The sequence below is a fragment of the Aythya marila genome, assembly GCF_965140915.1.
Source record: "Aythya marila genome assembly, chromosome: 3".
NCBI classification, from domain to species: Eukaryota; Metazoa; Chordata; class Aves; order Anseriformes; family Anatidae; genus Aythya; species Aythya marila.
Genome location: NC_139044.1, coordinates 82,298,836 through 82,319,871, shown reverse-complemented (window position 1 = coordinate 82,319,871; position 21,036 = coordinate 82,298,836). Strand labels below are relative to the sequence as shown.

Genomic DNA, 21,036 nt, shown 5'->3' with positions numbered 1-21,036 from the left:
AAATAAAAATAGGAAAAACAAATAAATTAGTGACATAACACAACAAATGGTGTATATATTATATATATGTATTATATATATATATATATATTATATCTAATCAAGCAGGCATATCAGAAAACACAGCAGCTGCTCATTTCAGTCATATGCAATTCCTGTAGGGGCTCAGAGAAAAAGGGTGCACTTAGACTGCTGAAGGAAGCAGCATGTGGTCATGCAGTCATTACTTGGAGACAAAAGTAGGGGAATGTATTTCTCATATGGTAACAGGTATGTTGTGGAATTGCTCATAGCCACATTAATGTGAGTTTCACTGATCATGACACAGTTTAAGGATAGGAATTGTAGAACCAATTGTTTCTTATTAGTTTATTTTAAAAGAACAAAAGACAGAGTAAACAACAAAAAAGCAAGAACAGTGGTCTCAGAATTATGGAAAAGACTTTATCAAATGAATGCACCTTCATCAAAGGTGCACTACATTATATTTTAGGAGGACTACTTACTTGAAGAAATTAGCATAAATTTCTTTTCTTTAAAATAAAACTTGAAAATCAGCCTCTTTATTTAACTATTCCAAGTAACTGTGTCTGGACTCCTTTACCAAGAATGAAAGGCTCTTAACAGACTGCTCAGGGAAATTAATTCAATAAAGGAATCTCTCTATTCAGAAAACTCATCTGTCCATCAAACATATTATCTAACAGCAAGCACCTTCTAAACTATCTCAGTTGCAGAGACAGGCAGTCTTTCAAGTAATTATGGACTAGAATATTCAGGGCAAGATGCCAGCACAAGTTTGAACACAGGTCTTGCATTCATGCTTATTCACACAATCTAATGTGCTTACAGCAGAGGCTGCACCCTTAAGCGCCTAGAATTTTCATGATCTAAATCTTATGCACCTAGCTCCCAGAGAGAAATCCTGAAGCCTAAATTCCCTGGGCATGTTAAAAAACAGAAAACCTGCATGATGAACAGGAGCTGCCTAGAGCTAACCAGTACGAAACACACTAACCACTACCATAGCAGTACAAGAAGAAGGGGTGTAGCATATACATCTGATATTTTCCTGGAGCTTAAGCCACCAAAGCCTCGGCTAGAGAATGCCTCTTTCTACCTGGAATCTACAGTCCTGCCCTGTGGCTTTTAAAGAACTAAGCCAGAAATACTATTTTCTTTTTTCAAAACTTGGCTGTGAGAAGAGTTCAACTATAATACAACAGAGAAAAGGCTTATGAATTGGGGAAATCAGTATCTGCTGTAGGTAGACAGGCTTCACACTGCAATTTCTTTTTTCAGGATAGCGCCCAACACCTGGGCTAGACCTTAGTCTGGGTGCACACCTAAGAGGAAGGCGATGATGAAATGGGAAATGTCCCACCCATTATGTTGAAATTCTGCCACTGTTCAGCAAAGAGGTAGAAAAATAAAATCCTGCCTTAAATCACTACTTTCTGTGAAACTAACAGTGGCGTTTGCTATCTATATGCAATATAGCATATGTCACCTCGATTTTTAATCTGCAAAACTGTTCACACATTAGCATAAAACTATGTCATAACTATGAAAAATACTAGAGATTAGACTATGACAAGGCAATAAAATGTCTATTCAAGTATGCATTTATCAGGCATCCAGTGGTGCAAAAATATTTTAACTGCTATGAAAACACATTTTTGCACTAAGCCAAACTGGCTCATCTACTTCCCATTAATAACCATACTATGTGTATTGCACATAATAATTGTTTCACAGACTATGAGAGAACTTCTGCTTAATCTTTTATGATCTTTATAAAACTTTATTAAATTATGAAGCCATGTAGCTTTTACATGCTCTAAAGTTTTGGTTGGGAACTATTTAAGTACATAAATACATGCAGCTGTCCTAGTAGTGCCACCACAGTGACTTAAGACGCTAGTAAGACTTTCCAGTTCTGTCCCATTTTAAATAAGCTATAAAATACTAGTCCAAGATAAAGTCTCAGATAGGAACTACTCAGTCAGGAGCAAAGTACTTCTTATTAAAGAAAATTACTGACATTTTAAAAACATGCACAAGCTCTTCTCAGTTCCTTGCACTTCTGTTACATATAAAAGTCTCTGCTATAAAAAAGATATTAAAACTAGTTTATTACATGGATAACCTCTTTCAGCATGTCAGAAATAGAAATATGAAGTCCCTTTATTGATCTTTACTACACCGAACCCAAGCTGAGACTCATGGGGAATATGGTGCTCACAAAATCTGCCAGCACCGTGACCGCTACAAATTAAGACATTAAAAACAAAGCCAATACTTTGGATGGCAAACCCAGCCAAGTTTAAATTTGATCAGAGAACACTGCCTCCTCAGAACTGCAGCCTGGTGGCTAAGGAAGTCTGGAGACTACATCCTTAAAGGAAAGGAAAGATTAGAAAAGATGTAGATGAAATGTCCACCCAATTTTCTCAGTGATTTCATCAGTGACAAAGGGCATCTCCCTATGACACGGGATGGGAAGATACACTGTCAGTTCTCACAGTCCTCTTGAAAGTCAAGAGAGCCATAGAAGAACTCATGTACATCATTTGCAATACTCAATCACCTGACATTTCTTTTTCATGTTTTTGGTAATGCTTGCTTTAGCAAAACTGGCAGGCCACTATGGATATACATTTTGATACAGTTATTTGAACAAGACATGCCACTGTGCAATAGTTTAATATTTATTTTCTTCCAGTGTACATCAATTATATTCATCAACTCTCCAACAAATCTAGTTCTGCAATATCCTGTATAACTGTGATCTTCCAGTAGGTAAAAGGCAAGATTAAAACCACTCTTTTCATACATGAACTAAGAAAATATTTGAATCCAGACATTCAGAAGTTTTTACTGAGTAAGATACTATCCTACTGTCTAGTAAAATTGTACTAGTAAGATTGCCAGATTTTACTATAATTCTCAAATCTGAAGTAAAATCCTTCCATACACAATTTGAACAGAGTTCAATTTATTCCATTAACTTTAACAGCATTTGTACTTACTGACTGTTCATTTAGATCCTGAGAGTCTTCCATGGAGGTTGTTCACCTTTCTTTTCCACCACACACAGAAATTATCTTCCCTTCAATTTACAGCTCACTGGTCTAAATTAAAGAGGAGATAAAAAATTTAACGTTAGTTGGTGGCCCTCACTTCTAAGGCAAATCTGCAATAAACAAACACCCTAACTGAGGCTGTGGTTCCACTAAAATCTGCATCAAAGTTCCCATTGACTTCTACGAAGCCTCATTTCATATAAAATGTTTCAATACCTCCAATATTGTTTTGGGAAGCTATCTAAAATACACAGACAGATACAGAAACACATTTAACTAATGACTTTTCCACTCCTAGATGAAAAAATAGCCATGAAAACAAGCCAATATAAAAGCTAAAATGTTTAATACAGGCAGCTGTTTAAGTAGACAACAAAAGATAACCCTTGGGAGAACATATTAGAGAGACAATTATAGAACACAGAACAAAACAGCTTAATACACATTTAATGATAACCTCTTAGTCATGAAGTGTCTGGCAGAAAAAGGTTATTATGCAATTATCAGCATGAAGTCTCCTCTCTAAGGTCCATTAAATTCCTTTAGGATTAAATAAAATACACAAAGTGGTTTATAACAAGCAGCTCCCTGAAATGTGCTAAATGATAGACATCAGCCTAATTGTCTACTCTCACAGGGTGAATCACTATCATCAGATATTGAGATCTTAAATATGGCAATGCTAAGAATTCTGCATAGCAATGATTATGGTAACCTTAACTATAAAGCCACACAATTATATTACAACCTCCATTCTCAGAAAAGATCCACTTCAGAGTAACAAGCACTTTGCATAATTTAAAATAAAATGTGCCAGGGATATTTTATATATAAATAATCATAAAATTATAAATCAAACCTAGTGTTATATTCAAAAGAAAATAAAACACATCATGGTATGCAAATGCATAAATTAAGCAGCCCAAACAACCTGAGATTACCTGGATTATTTTTTTTTATCAACAAGGTGCTCCAAGAAATTGGGAGCTATTGGGAGTATTTCCAATAACATAAACATATTATGGATCCATCCTGGAATTAAATTCAACCAGTAAGTGCTTATACCTTATGCTATCTCCAACCTGCATAATTGAAACCATTACTTATCTGAGCTTAAATGATTTATAGCTCTGTCTGCATGCACTGGAGCTCCAGAGCATTCTACCCATGCACCACATTTCCATTCCATGTACCTCCCTACATTCACCTATGAACACTTCTCCTCTTGGTCTGAAGTGCCTCTTCCATATCTCTGTCCTCAAAGAGTTAACTCCCCAAATTTCCTTGTGTTTTGCACTAGATATTTCCAAGAACACACACACATACAGAATTATGACCCCAATCTATTTTCTTTCCAATTTCCCATTAATCCTGGATTACACACTCCTGTTTTCCTTCCATCTTGTCTAAATTTCTAAAAAAGTTTAATCAGCATTTCATTAAGTTTGCCATTTATTTACATGAGGAAAAGACCAACTGTAAGCAAATCCTGTGGTATGTGTTTCACCTTAAGAGAAAGCTGCAAAGAACTTCTGTCTCTCAAAATGACTTCACTCTCCTCTCAGTTTCAAAGGGATTCAAGACATGGACATCTTCACCCAGAATGCCTTCACCACAATGGTAACCACCTCCCATAGTTTTTGGCTTTGGTAGCCAACACCCTTGTATTTGTAAAAATTTTCTGTTCTCGTTGTCCAGCTGAGTCAAAAGGAGAATTGAAAGCTTTTGTTTTAGACCCTAAGTCTAAATTTAAAATGGGAGACTAGAGAGAACAATGGATATTTTGAAAGAAAGCAGTTCTACATGGGATTTCCTGTAGCAGGCCATTACTCATCAGCCCCTGCCAAAGAAGGCAATACCAAACACAAAGGTGAATTTTCACAACCAATGCTAAAATATTCCACAAAGAACTTAAACATAAAATCTGTTTTAATTTAATTAGGAGTTTGAAGTGTGTGCACGTTACTGCATTAGTAAGATTGCCTGCAGAATAAAAAATGGTCAAGCACTCAATAGTAAAATAAAAGATTCAGAACAAATTGTTTGACCAGTTTTGAAGTTTACTGACTGCAAGTCAGTACCTGGATTGCATTCAAACAGAAAATGCTCTAAGTCTGACTGTTGCTCATAGACAGTGACTGATCACTCACTTTCTTTATGAAAGCCAACTACAGAGCCACATCATAACAGACAGCCATATTCACATTTCTTTCCATATTAATCATGAGCTTAACCAAATCACACTGAAATCAATGGATGCATGCCACCTTTTTCCTTAAAAAATAAAGTTTATCAATATTTTAAATAAATCCTGGCCATGTAAGTCCAAGAGGAGTTTTACCATTAAGAACCCATGTCTCACACACAACATGTAAGCTGTGTCCCAGAATTCAGGTGGACACATCCCACTGCAATGCATCATTAAATATGCCATTTATATTAGCCTTCTTCTAAAAAAGGCTGACCTTCAGGAATTTAAATTACTTCACTGAATTTCAGACAAGCTTGTTTTAACCTTTGCATAAATACACCATGTGTTAAATATGTCTTCCCACAAGCATGCAACAGTATAATCATTTTCAGGGCTCTGTTATTCATCTTCACACTGCCTCAAAATTCAAATACTGTATTACTGGAAATTAAGCTTTTTAAAAATAAAATTAAAAAAAATGAGACTTACAGTTTTATCAGCACACTACCTAATGGTCTAAGATATCAACAGCTAAATTCTACTACATTTTGAGCCCAGCTAAAGCTGATGATTATAACCAACCGCTAACACAATGATTTTTATAATGGCAGTTATTCCAATTGCACTTAGACCAAATCCTTTAGGGTTTAGTTTTATAAATTTGTAAAGGAGGAGAAAAACCATTAGAGAAGTCAGTGATTTAAATAAGACCAACATTACTCCCTAATAAAGATATAAAATTAAAGGATAATAGTAACCTCGTGCTGTTTTATGAGGCAATAATCCAGTTACCAATTCAACCTTGTAGTTTATCCCATCAAGAGAACCAGATTAAAAACAGAGGGAGGGAGGGCACTCATCCCTGTTAGGCTGCAAGTGTTTCTAACTGTTTTTAACTATTTTAAAAACTGTTGTTAAAAGTCTTAAACTCACAGACAAGCCAGAATGAAGAAAAATGTCTGTTTCTGTTCTTGATCCAGTCCTTACAGATGTGGCTTTAAAACTGATGAAGTGTTTTATGCTCCCAGATAAAAATTTTACCTTTCTAAGAAATGTCTTAATTAGAAAGATTCCTGACTTTCCTCATCAACAAATGCATTTAAATATCATTTTTTATTTATTTATTTTATCTGGGGGAATAAAACACTTCATCAAATTTAAACTGCAACTTCCAGGACTCCACCATGAGGAGAAACATGTGTTTCTTTCCAAAGATACACCCCAAAAAAACAAAAAACAAAACAGAACAAAAAAACCCTATGCAAGGATCTCTGGCATACCACTTTGTAAATGACTGAAAATGTAAGACAGCAAGGACACAGTCTCTCCCCTAACAGTGATTTCTTCAGGCTTTTATTAAACAGAAAATTGGGATTGCAACAAATAAACAATTGACAGAGGCAATTTTATTTCATAGGAGATGTGGAAAAAATTAATGTCTTGCAACTTTCCCAAGCTCAAAATAGAATATTAAGCTTGGGAACTCACAGGTAAAAAACATCCTTAAAGCATGAGGCATTTCCCAAGAGTCTCCGAGCCTGCTTCAGGCTGTCCACTCAGCCAGATGGGGTGATGGTGTTCCAACAAGAGTCCCTCTTCTGGAAGAGGATCTTGGCAATCAGAAGAAAATTTTAGTTCCTTTCACCTTAACCTAAAAGGAGCAAGAAAGACTTCTCTTGTTCCACTAGAAGTTGCTCTTGCCCCTTGAAATAACTGGGGGGAAGGGTCCTCAGTTTCTACCACATCAATATTTTTGATTGAATGTGCAAATCCCACACTGGGGACATCATCAGATTCTTTTAATTCTTCTTCAACTGCAGAACACCTACTTCGAGGTAACCTATATAACCGATATTGAGGCTATATCATGGTTATGCTCTGGTTGTATAGTAAAGGAGCTGTGCAATACCAGTCAAGTTTACTATATTGCTTTTACATTATAAAGTGTGTCAACTTTATAAAGTCTAGAGAATAAATAGAAAGGATGATACTGTAGTTAACACAATTTGTAGCCAAAAAGAATCATTTCTGATCATGGCTACGGACTGGTTAAGAGTCAAAATGCTAAATGACAAGTGTTCACAAACTGAATATTTTCTCATTTTCTAGTTCTCCACTTCAGAAACCTGTGATAGCAAAGGTATGTAGTACTTATAACTTCAATGGAAGATATGCAGCAAGTGTCACAGTAAGGTGCCATTGTGTGAACAAATAAGGCCTCAAGGGTCTGAACTACAGTAGCCTCAGGCAAGCCTCTGTGTTTTTTTGTTTGTTTGTTTGTTTGTTTTGATTTGGGTTTTCTTGTGCCTTTGCTACAAAACATCTGAGGAGGAACATACCTAAAATATTGCACTATAAAAGGTTATGCATGAAGACTATGAGGAAATTAATTGCTACAGAATCAGTGCAAGAAACTGTAGTGCACATGCAATGTGATCTCACTACATTAAACCATCTAATGATCGTTTTTTTCCCCAAGAAATTAATTTATTGAAAGGAACAAGAGAGATGGTACAGCCACTGCCTAACATTCAAGCATTTCCTTCCTGGAAAGCATTTTTTCCTCTAGCTGTCTGCATACATATCACCTGCACTCTTCTCTGAAATAAGATAAAATAGAACCTAAAAATAAACTAAAAGAAAAGGAAACTGAATCCTGATTTAATAAATTATCAACTTAGCCTATAGCTATAGTTAAAAAAAAAAAAAAAAAAAAGTTTTTTGTACAGTAAAAACATGCTGCTTTCTCAGTCTCTATTAGTATCACATTTGGAAAAGAAGAAAGATCCATGCTCCAGATGAGAAATAAGTGATGTGCTTTATAACCAAGCTTTCTTCAAAATTCACTGTTAGCAGACAAGCAAATAAGAAAAAACATACTAATTTAACACATTTAAAATAAATGAAATTATAACATTAAGTCTTTCTGAAAACCAGAGATCATTGTCTGTCCTTGTTTTGGTAGAAAAAGAGAGTAGATCAGCCTTCTTATGTTGTAAGGCAAAATGAAATTTCAGCTCCTAACATAATTTCCGAAAACATGTTACTTGATATATTTCTCATGGTTAACTATTTTTCAGTTTTGCAGGCTTCTGTGTTTTCTCCTATGCTGTATCCTCTTGAAAGAAATGTCAACTTTAATTGAAACAACTCTTCAGCAGAAAAAAACAGTAAGAAATATTATTATTTATACCTAGCTTCAAGGGAGAGCAAATGATTAACAAACTTTAAATATAAATCTAATAAACACATAAAAAGGCAAGCAAAGCCATCCTGACAGTAGGATCTAAACACATATTGCTTTTCTGAGGAAAGCTGCCAGGTGGAGAGAAATATAGACAGGGTACAGAGTATATTTATTTATTTATTTTAGTATTTATTTCTTTATTTTAGCTCTCACATTTTTATTCCTGCATTTCTTTTTATCAGAAGGATCCTTGCAGGAGGTAGAAGTGGCTTTGAAGTCTTGCTAAAGGCTTAGCTGAGGTAACTGGTCCCACCACCTGAAATCAAGGTGGGTGAAGTGAGCCTCCCAGAAAGCTCTTGTTGTGTTACAGAAACAAACCTTTCTTCACAGTCTAGGGAATTAAGAGAAATATGGAATGCCTCTCTTTCCATCCCTTCTAATACATTTTTTTTTTTTTTTCCTCCGCTAAGGCTTTGATCTCTAGAGGATAAGGTCTCTTTGGACACCCGTGGTTTCAAGTCAATTTTTGCTTTGCTGAGAATGAGAATTTTACCCTTAGGGAAGTTTTAAAGTTTTCCTGTAGAGCTCCCTGTAGCTTGCCCAGGGCACAAGTGACCTCCGAAGCCCTGGTCTCCAGCTGGCTACACAACCCCATCTACAAGTGACCTCCAAAGTCCTGAGGTCCCTTTCTTAGAGGCCCTGACCCCCCAGCTGGACATGTCTCCAGCCACAAGCGACCCCCAAAGCTCTAAGCTCTCTCTGTCAGAGGCCCCAGCCTGCAGCAGGTGGCCAGCCTGGCACACCACGCCCAGGCCACAGTTTATTTTAGCTCTGGGTACGTCCAGCGGCCCCTGGTGGAGGCAAAGCTTCTTGGCCAGGTTCTACATCCTGCTGGGACTGCAGCAATTCACATTTACTGTTGGAATGCTTAAATAGAGAAGTCGCATTGTTATTCCTTGTTTTAATTAATGAAAATTGCACAAGGATTTCACACAGCAACTCGCACAACCTGAGTAGGCCTTGGGGAAGGGATGAGTGCCTACAAGCACCTCCCAACTGCTGGGCTGCATGAAGGAGACGAGGGATCTGCAGGAACTACTGAGCAACAAATAATGAGTATGGCAGCTTCCTCTGTGACACCAAGCCCTCACCTCAGACCCAACTGCATGGGTGTCAGCATACCAGCTGGGTGGAAGATGTGTAGGAACACCTCAGGATCTGCTCATCATTCTTGTTCTTCCACTCTACCTGGCATACATGTATAGAAGACCATGCACATATCTACGCTGGGTCTAAAACATATATTCTATTCTATACAAAAAACATACATCCAAATCACAGGGAATCCAAGGTCTGCTTAATATTCCTGCTGGAAATGAAAGGGTGTTTGTTTGGTCCCAGTAACACAACTCAGCCATTTCCACATCCTGAGACAACAAAATTATTCACTCTGAGTTTTCATGAATGTTAAAAACAGGGGAGAGGGCTTTGAAACTAATTAGGTGTTTATAGCTCTATATTCATCTACTTTCCTTTTATCTCCTCCCTCCTCAAAAATTACACAGCTCTAACTAGGACATAATATGCTATTTTATATATCTTACTTTCTGAGCATATGAATTCATGTCAGATATTAAATAGAGTAATTGAAACAGACAAAATTCATGGCACCAAACTGTGATACACTGAAAACTTCTCAAAATTCCAGTCAAATAATTGGCTTTCATGCCAGTCACTATGAATTTGTTACACACAGTCATGTAAATTCTGTGTGGTCTTTCGTGAACATTTTTACCATTGTCAGTTCAATGCAGTTTTCTTCCTTAAACTGAGTTTCCTGAAGAACACTGCTTGTGCAGTTATCATGGAGCTGATTTTTTCTTGAATAAAATATCCTATTCCGACTCCATATCAGATATTTCTGAGTAGGAAGCAACTCAAAACATCACAAAACCATTTGTTACTGATTGAAAGCAACCCTCAAGACAAAAGGGCAACACAGACCAAGAGGTCTAAGCATCAGTTATGGAAGTAAACAGGTAAGGGACTGCAATGGTCTGCGATGATATATCAGCCTGCTGTCCCATTATTATCATACAAGAAAACAAGTAAAAAGTCAAGAAAATTGAAAGATTTCTTGGAAAATGGTAAACAACTGCAACCACTTTGTCTCATTTACTTTTGGTAAAATAATGCTTCAGTGCAGCATTTATTTGTCTTGCAAAGCTGCGTATGAGTTTGGTACGCAAACACATCTCAGAATGACTCCCATGCTCTTCTTCTTACCAATCCCATCCCACACTTGTGTAACAAATATCAAGGATTAGGATTCAAAATTTTGTAGTGTGGAATTATAACTCGGCTATTCCTCCCTTATTGTAACAGTTCACAATATGCTGCGAAATTGCCAAGATTGAAAACAGAGCAGCGAATCCCCTCATGCTTGGGGGCTTCCCAACAGTTAGATACTTTGTAGCATGCAGCTACAAAGACCTATTTTGACTTGTTCCAGATTAATCAATTACAGGTTATTTCAACCAGAAATAAATAAAACAAATGTGAAAACTGCTTCTGGACTCAATTTGTAAACAAATCTGATCAAGAACCCCACTGTGTTCTCCTAAAAATAAAGGAAAATTGGTCTCCAAAAAAAATTACATATAGTGTTTTCAAACTTATCAGAGTTCAAAACCACACAAACCTTACCAAAAGGAAAGATGATCCTCAACGAAAAATAAAATAATAATAATAAAAAAATGCAACAATGCCACACATATGTGAATACTCTTATTTACATTTAATTAAAAAAAAAATATTTTTTACTACATAAACTATTTTTGTTAATTTCTGAGATATTTTGCCTCTCTTTTTTTGAAAAAAAGTAGCTGAAAACAAATCAAACGTTTCACTTCTTTATAAATAAGCCACTGAAAACAGAAAGAAAAAAGCTATGTTTGGTCAGCCAGAATATTTAATGAGACACTGACAACTTGAAAATATTAATTATTTATGATTTCCTCTCCCCAAAAGACCTGTCAAATTTACCTCTCACACATTAAATAAATTAATAAATCATCTTGTGACACAGAAATAGCATAAGTTAACAATAAAGATTATTTTTAAAACAGAAACCATATTTATCATTTAGAATTTGGGAGAACTTAAAAAAAAGCACATCCTCCAGTAAAAGCAATCAGCATTTTTACACATCAAATTAACCCAGGGAATCCAATCACTTGTTAAAAAGAAAGCTGTGACAGCATACTACATGTATCTGTACATCTTATTTGTTTTTAAAAGTCATGCCACACTTTCAGCGCTGTATTCATCAGTCACATGCTTCAATAAGTATGCAATGGTAGCTATAGAAGAAGTCCAAACAATATCTAGGCTTCCTCAAAACACCTGGGTGCAGGAAGGAGCAAGTAGCTCGCCCATCACTCCCAGCTGGCAGCATCCCCCCAGTTGCTCCTGCACACACCGTGGGTGTTTTCATACCCAAAGTAAGGACAATCACTACTCATCCAATCTCGACAGCAGCACCAAGCCTGTCAAATTAAAATGAAACAATCAGAAAACAGTGAAGAAGAGCAAAACTCTTATGTTTCATCTTTGTACATCACAAAGAAAATGTTAAAAACAATATTAAAAGTGCCATGCAGTCTACATTTTTGACACTGTCTTTTCCCTACTTGGATTTTTACTAGTTGTGGTCAAATTATGATCATTCACTGGAAGACATGCTGTTCAATGATTCCTATGGTCTTCTCCATTTTTCTAGCTTCCTTTCTAAAGCTAGAAGAGGTCACAGCTCTCCAACAGTAGATGCACCCATACTACCTACACAGATGATGTCACTCCTCTTGCCCCATGCAGTCCTTTGTTTAAACAATTATCATTCCTTTTTTTGGCTATGACACTAATCTGATCATTTGCCATGGCCTGTAGGGTTTGTTTGTTTGGTTGGTTGTTTTTTGTTTTGTTTTGTTTTTCTATTTAAATAAACCACTGATTTATACTGAAGCACAGACTGTCTGCTTCTTCTGAGTTTACTGAACAAGCCAGAAGACGCTATCAGCACTCTGCTCTCTTTGTTGCTTTCTCTCAACCTTTGTAGTAGCAGTACTGCAGTTATTACAGTCTATTGACAGAAGTACAGCGTATTTTGCAAGAAATTCTCTCTTAGGTCAGTAAATGATCTAATAAAAGATACTACTTCACAAAATCTTACTAGTTTTTCTATAATCTGTAAAACAGTAGTTAGTTTTGATTTGATGACTAACCCCTGAAAGGCTCTGTGTAAAAGAGATTTAAGATTAAGATCTCCTTTAATCTCCTTTAAGATTAATTAGCAAGTAAGTATTTTTGAACTCTATATTTAATTTCCTTTTTAATCCATTTCATTTATGTTGAGTTGGTTTTGTATCCTTCAGGTTTATTAAGCAAAAATTCATGTCAAGTCAAAAACCCTACAGAACTGTAGTACATCACTACTCTTATCTCTAGAGCATCAAAAATAATATTGCTAGTTTGGCATGATCAAGTTTTCATAAGCCTGTGATGCAGTATACTATGTGCATTTCAGTGTTATATGTGAACAACTTACAAAAGGCATTTGGAACATGATATCATGTAAGTTAATACTTTGTGACAGTGGAGACTAATAAAAATCATTGCCATAAATTAAGCACTTGTCTACAGTGACAGCTAAGTAATGGCCGTATTTTAGAAATTATTCAACCTCTTTCCACAGGAATAGTGGTAAAAGAACACAACCAGCTGTGAATGCTATAGGCTTTGGAGATGATGTTTTCCTGCTAGTACATTTACACTCTGCCTCTCCCTCGTGAATGCAGCTTTTGGGCACCAGTGTCTAGACCTGGAAAGTTTATGTATTCTGGTATCACATCTGATTTCCTGCATTCCTCTGAGAACAGCACAGCTGTCCCCTTCAAAGATACCTTAACTTTCTCCATTGTTTTAACCTGCATGTATATCAAATTATTTGCTGTAACTTTAGTTTTAGCTAAGGAGCACATTTACGATAACTTTTGGTTAAGTATCAAGGGATTGCTTTTATAGACAATGTTTTCATTCTGAAAAATTCCACCTATTCCACAGACTTGACCCTGCACTTCAGTTAATAGAGGTGGCAGATTAGGTAACCAAGGCTGTGGTTCCACAAGTATTTCTGCAGCACCAGTGCCAGTTTCAGCAGTGTGGGTGCTGCCACTCATTCCGACCTTTGCATCGTGCCAGCACAGCTGTTTCTGAACCACGGTGAGGAACGGATCCAGCTTAAATGAGTAGCCTGCAGAGGAGGGGTAAGGGCTGCTTAAGAAGCACTGCCACCAAATAAGAAGCCACAGCTTCACTCTTCTGTGCTCTGCCAAATGGATAGACATAGAAACTTCAGGTACAGTCAGCCACGCACATGAACTAGTTACAGTTTACTGGTATCACTGCTTGTACCAACCAAGACCCCTAGTGAACTGGCACCAGGAAAACAGAGGAAAAAGATGCTCCTCTTCCTACAGACCCTACAGTCTATCTACTGGAGTCTTAGCCCTGATTTGACAGCATCTTTTTAACTACAGTTGAAATCATGGACTCCCTAAACGTAGATCTAAGACTGTAAGAAGCAGGGTAGTTTCACAACTGTCAAGGATTAAGCTCCTTCTGTTTCATTTGTGTCTTAAACCAAAAATCTGCTGACTACTCAGCTAGTCCTTGGAGAAATTAGAGTATATTTTAACCATAGAATTGGAAAACAAGCCAAATCATATCTAAATAGCTACCAGAAATGTTTAGGAAATACACAGCTGTCCATTTAAGGTGACATATACTATTCTTATTTCAGTCGACTACCAGCAATACTGCTGCATGTCAAGCTCAGCATGCTTTGAAAAAAAAATGTTTCTCAGAAGGTGCAATAACCAAATTAACATGAACATTACTACAGCTCCTTCTACCACAACAGATTAGGGTTGTGGGGTGAGAAGACATGTGGGATGGCTCAGTGGAAAGGCATTTGAATCTTTCCACTCTGGAAACCTACCACAGTTCCAAATCTTGCCTCAGGGTAACCTGAAAATTTTATTTTGGAGACCCTTTCCCAGAATACCATTACTCAGTTTGTAAAACCTCTGTGCTGTTCAGCCCCGTTAGTTTCCAGCTCCTTAGCTCTCTGTATTAAGAAGACCAGAACAGGAACATTAGGCTGAGTCTGAGCTGCACTGCTAGAACTTGGCAAGGGAAATGTGCATAATCTGTCTGAGCTATGCCTGTTTTTGTGAAACCATGTCTGTGCTGGGACACTCAGGAGAGCTGGAAGAAAGACCTCACATATAGTGTGACGTCAGTATGCATAAGCTGAAGCATACTGAGTCTTGTTTAGTTGCTCTCACGTGGGAGCATGGTGACCTTCATTTTCTGCAGTTCTCTGGGAATATACTGCAGTAAATAAAAAGGAACATCCAGGTGGGATTTAACATGTTAAACTGACTTCACACCTTTCGTTGAATAGACTTAGCATTCATGAAATGTCCCTGAGTAAATGCAATCCGGCTGTTCACTTCCACGAGCAACAAAGTTGCCTAAAAGGAATTAAAAGAATGTAGTCAATTGACAACATTTCTAACAGAATCGCCTTCAGGAATACAATTAATGTAAAAGATATTTCTATGGTTATTTATAAAGTGCCATTAAAAATAAATAAGTAAATAAATAAATAAAAGATACATCCTAACACAGGAGTATGAAAATGCCTTGGGGGGGCAGGGGGGGGCAAGGGGGAATAAAAACATAAAAACAAAACACAGATATATGATTTTGACTTTTTTTACCTAACCCTCCTCTATTTTTCTCTAAGCATTGCTGGATTACTCTGCGCATGTGATCTAACACATACAAAGTATACTACAATACCCCAAAAAATAACAGACTGCTCTAAGAATAGAGGACTAGATACTCATCTGGCATAATGTGAGACCGCTCCAGTAATTTCAACATTCCTACTCCAATTTACAACAGCAAAGGATCTGGCACAAAACATCAAGCTAAGTTTCCAATTACCTCATGTACCAGCATTGATTTCAATAGTTACATACACATAGTCATAGAGAAGAATTATTTGGAAAGTTGCAAACTCAGCTCTGTATTTCTTTTACTTTTGTGGGTTAAATCAGACCCTTCATGGTATTTTAATGTAGGTTTTTGTGGTTTAATTACATATGTGTCAAGAGCAGAATACTTGCTGTGTCTACCCAGCCTTTAAAAAAGGCAGTAGTAATTCTTTATGCTGCTGACAATGTCAACTTACACTGAGTCACGTCGCAATAGTAGTAAATTTTAATGTTACCAAAAGACGTAGTATATATTAACTTAAATGAGTAAGTAAAAGTTATCACCTATATGAGAGTTAGCCTTCTGTAAGTGAATAATTTGCATATGGGAGGTCTTTTTGCAGTTTGCTGCTTCAAATCAGTCAAATTGTATAGTCCAGGAGGCAACCCCAGCACAGAGACACAGTATTCAGTCAGCCCAGACAGACGCTATTCTTCAGAGACAGCACTTAAATTACATATAATTAAACAACCCTACACATGTTATTCATTGTGCTGTATTTCTGTGGACAGCTGCTTAAGGAAAAATTGCCAATTATTCGTTTTATTCTAGGAAAGAGACACAGACCCTCACAAGAATTTAGGCACAAAAAACGTCCAAAATCTGGCTTTTAAAAATTCATTTTAGTAACAGTCTGTATCAGTATTTAGTCCAGTACCTGAGCCTAATAGCTTCAGACAAAATATATACTAGTCTCACTGGGATATGAATCGCTGAAAGTTCTGAAGATAATCATTTCTCATGATAAACTTTGGTTATGATGAAGAAATTTAAAACTAATAGAAAATAAATGCTTAAACATTAATTTTCCTGAGGCAGCCATTAGCATTTGACATTTTGCTCAAAAATCTGACAGCTAGCATATAGACAGCACTGTGAGTGAGACTGCCCAGTGATGCATTTTGATAAAGGGTAATCAATCATCAAACTAATTTTACTTTTTATTATTAAAGCAAAAGCTGGGCCACCTACTCGTCACATTTCTTGGGCTTAGAGATGCTAAGAAGAAACCACTTTAAAATATTTTTCACCAGAGTCCCATAATACAGGCATCCCAAAAGGAATCCTTCTGGCAATATTACAACCTACAATGTGGACTAAAATGTAAGTTTTATTGCCTTTTCAAATAAATTTTATTCTTTACTTGACAGATAAGCACTCTTCATATCAGTTCTTTTGCACTGCAAAGTGCATCCAAGTTCCTTTAAGCACTTCTGATTTAATGACAGATTTAGTAACAGTGCAACACAGAAGTGTGGACTTGGCCAAAAAAAAAAAAAAAAAAAAAAAGTTTCATACAAGTCTGATTTCTGTAGAGTAACATCTTAAATGTCACCTAATATATATAAGTAGAACAGAAAGTTTTCAATGTATACTGTAGCGCATGGATAGGTCAAACATCTACTAACTTTAAATGGAAGTAAAGAGAAGATATTCTTAATAACCATTTTTATTTAATTTCAAAAAGATTAGCAGCTTATGCCTTCAGCAGAACCCTTCCCTGAAATCTCAGGGGTGATTAAAGGGCCATGCCAAAGCTGAATGGTTTCAAATATCAAACTATACTATTATGTCAGGGCCAGCAAGATCAATTAGCGCTTTTCAATGACAGAAAGGTTAAGTTGAACACACATTTACACAATATTTAAATATATATATATATAAAGAGAAAATATCACATATTAACTTAATGCAACATATTAGAAGTTTACACTTGTAAACCTCTTAATTGATGGACAAGTATCAAAACTTTTCTTCCACTTGCACAACATAAACACTGCTTTTCTCAAGCAAAATGGCAGGAAGATTATGGATATGTCAAGACAGTAGAAATAACATTGGATCCTCAAGTACAAAGTAAGACCTAAGGCAGACAAGTGTTTCTGCTACCAGACCTGGTTTAGTGCTGAAATTTCATAAAGCTTTAAAAAACACTCGATAAACTCAACAGATGTCTCTCAGTCCGACACCCTTGTGTTTGTATTCTTCTCGCAAATCCTGACAATACTAAAAGTGAATGAGAATGAATAAGTAAACTACTCATAAGTAAACCACGTTCAACTGAAAGATATATAGAAAACTGCTACTAAAACAAAATAAACAAGAAAAAAAATACGAATACTTATCTGTAAATTAATTCATCTTAAATCTAGAAAACAAGCAAGTGTACGGCTTCTGCAATTAAAAGCCATATGAGAACACTCATAACAGGAAGCAAAGGAACTTACATTTCAGCTCCTGATATCATAAGGATACTCACTGGAAGCACAGGTATGTTAGAAGTTAATTTGATACCTGTTAATATAAGTGTTGCCACAGTAAACATAGCTTGAACAAAGTAGCATACTATGATATCAAATAAAGGCAGTATAAAATTACAAGAAAAGTGGAGATAAAGAAAACTTAAGAAAAATACACTCTGTTGAAAACAGTGATTTAGATTGAAATTGTATTATTTTGAGTAAAAGCAAAGCAAGATTACTTTTGTTCAACGATAGATTTGAAAATGTCTCTTTTTAAAGCCCACTTTATTTATTTCTTCAAGGAGTGATTTGAAATATTTACTACCAGACAGTACCTAATTTTAGGTTTTAAGTGCTTTAACAGCTCTATGAAATATGATCAGCAGCTGCAATATAGAAGTATGCTGAATAAACTCTCCTTATAAAAAGGGAGACCTGTTTTACCCCGAGTTCATAAAATCCTTACCTTCAAGAAAGAAAAAGATAACACATAAAAACTTCACAGTTACGTCCTACAGCATTTGACAGAAACTCCAGGAATCTCTTTCTTCTTTATGAATTAACTTTCATATTTAACAGAGGAAAAAATAGTTCAAATTTTAACACTTGAAGATTGTATTGAACATTGTGCAACTCCACCAGGTCATTTCCCATACCAATTTCCAGTGCTTAACATTGATTAATTCTAGGACTAAAAAGTAGAACGCAATATATGAAAGTCACATAAAGTTTAAACAGTAGCTCTGAAAGCTTGCATCAGAGGCTAAAAATATGCAACAGGACACTATCTATAGCTGGATTTCTAGTTGCCTTGTTTGAAACATTTTAACTGGAAACTGCCATTATCTGGGAACTGACCAGTTTTGTAGTCATTAATTTCCTTGTTTAGAATTTATCAGTTGCATTAGCATTATCCATGAAGCAGAATAAATTTCTACTGCAAAGTGTTGCGAAGCCAGTAAAACATACAAATCCTGCAAGAATAACCTTCAACTAAACTTACTACCAGTATAGCCATATATACATAACTATTTATAGGTGCATATGCATTATCTGAACAAAGGTACCTAAAAGGTTAGTCAATATATTCCTCTTTTAGTTTTATTAAACTTGATTGAAGAGCATTTGGTAACGCAAATACCAAAAATTTCAAAAGAAAACAGGAAGAACCGTTTAAGAGTAGCCCAGCTAATGTTAGATGTCAAAGCAGACAGGAGGAAGAGAGAGAAACGTCAATCTGTATTTCCACTTACTCACAATCTGATACGTAGTGTAGGTGTGCAAACATTTGTAACTCGGCAGCATTTTTGAGAAATGCTGGCAGGAAAAAGGCAAACCCACGGTAAATTTAGGAAACTGCTTTTTGAGCGTTAAGGAAATGAAACAATGAAAGAACCCCAGCTTTAATACAAGAGGTACACTCTTCAAAAAATAAACAAATAAATACTGAGGTCAGACCAAAAAAATATATATATATATTTACTCCACGGTGAGAGAAGATGCTTGCTTTGCATACCTCACTGTAGCTCTAAACCGCTGGTTAGTTTACCTCGGATACAGTTTCTAGTCTTAGCAATTCTTTTCTGGTGTCCCACGCCCGCAAATAAAACCTCGGAAAACTGAAAACACTGGTTTCTTACTGTTCTAGCACGATTTCGTGCTCAGATCCGAGCCAGCCGAGGCGCTCCCCGGGGTTGGACAAGCGTGCATCCCGGGAGCGTTGCGAGCAGCAGGCACTTCACATCGCCACTTGCTGGGTCCCGGCGGCCCCCCGAGCGCCCCGCTCCAAGTCCTGCCTGCGGGATAGCGGCAGGGCAGCGGCGCGCCTCCCTGGCACTGAGCAGCGCTCGCACAAACGCGGGTGAAACTTTAGATGCCGGTGACCGCTGGGCGTGGGGTCCCGCCGGCCTTGCGGGGGCTGCTCCCCTCGGCCGCGGTGACAGCCCGGGGAGGCAGCTCAGCGGCCGGCAGCCCTCGGGGTTTGGGCACGGAGAACGATACCGGTGGCTCCCCTCGGACACCCCCCGTGCCTGCTGCCGGCGAGTTCAGCGCCGGGCGCTGCCGACGAGCGCGCACCGCCCTCCCCACCGGTAGGGGCCGGCTGCCCTCCGCCGCCCCCCGTGCCCCGCTCCGGGAGCGGTACGGTGGCAGCCGGTGGAAGGGGGACCAGGGCAGAGCGGCAGGGTCTGGCAGCCGCGGAGAGGCCGGCCGGGTGGGGAGGAAGGCAGCCGGCTCGCACCGGAGGGCGGATTTCTTTAGCTTGGCTCGCCCGGTGCCCGGGGCTACAGCCCGAGCCGGCTCCGCAGCCCCTTCCCACGGCGCTTGTTTCGCGGCAACGTTTTGTTTTGTCGGAAAACAATGCTAAATGAGCCCTAAACGCAAGCACACGCTCACACCCGGACAAGGGCACATGCGACAGCGAAGCGGCTCCCGGCACCTCTGAGGGGCGGGAGGGAGACACTCACCTTCTCGTAGCCGCCGGGATATGCTGCTACCTTTATTTTATGGCCGCTCCTTATTTATTTATTCTCGTCCCTTCTCTGAGCCGAGGTTCCCCTTTTGCACTGTTCCTGTGGCAAAACCAGGACATCCCCCCTACAAGTCCTCCCCCCCCCTCCACACACAAATAAAGCGCAACTCGGAGCAAAACGGGAGGGGAGACTCGGGGCGGGAGGCGGGGGGGGGGGGGGGGGGTTAGAGACGGAGGAGGAGGCTGGTGCGGGAGAAGCCAAACACTCTTCGCACTTCAGAGAGTGCAACCAGTTGCCTCTCACGCAACAGGCACGTAATGAAAGTTTCCCTGGCAAGGGACGGGACCTTGCTAAGGAAAGGTAACCCCCTCCCTGCCGAAAAGCCCGGTCCCAAAAGTGGAGAGGTGCGGGGTGAGGAGCGCAGCCCCGGGCGCTGCCGTGCACTTGTGCCGGGAGGCGCCGGCCGGGCTGCCCCGCTGCTGCCGCCCGCCCCGACACGGCACGGCACGGCACGGCACGGCACGGCTCGGCAAGGCACTGCAGAGCTCGTGGGCTTCCCCGTCCTGCCGTGCCCTGACCCCGCACCTTCACTGTGCCCGTGGAGCAGTGGGGGGAGCGGAGGAAGGAAAGGGAGCTGAAGGGCACGGAGCACTGACCCACTTGAGTACGGGTACCAAAGCCAGAAGTTCACTTCTCCCACCTGTCTCCTCTTGTTTGTTCTACAAGGAACCAC

At 38.5% G+C, this 21,036-nt stretch overlaps 1 protein-coding gene across 10 annotated transcripts in view; it reads right to left on the bottom strand.

Annotated features, from left to right (window-relative positions):
• The window catches only part of EYA4 (EYA transcriptional coactivator and phosphatase 4), a 156,982-nt gene extending 136,470 nt beyond the window's left edge, over positions 1–20,512 (bottom strand). For 8 of the 10 annotated variants that reach the window (XM_082756833.1, XM_082756834.1, XM_082756829.1 and 5 more), the window contains exons 1-2: positions 20,298–20,512; positions 3,033–3,134 (exon numbers count right to left, since the gene is read on the bottom strand). In XM_082756833.1, the coding sequence (XP_082612959.1) occupies positions 3,033–3,065 (33 nt within the window). In that variant the 5' untranslated portion in view covers positions 3,066–3,134; positions 20,298–20,512. Of the gene's footprint in view, positions 1–3,032; positions 3,137–19,472; positions 19,677–20,297 lie in introns of those variants that run through there. The other 2 variants (XM_082756832.1, XM_082756838.1) reach the window with 2 other exon arrangements.
• Positions 20,513–21,036: the final 524 nt, after the last annotated feature.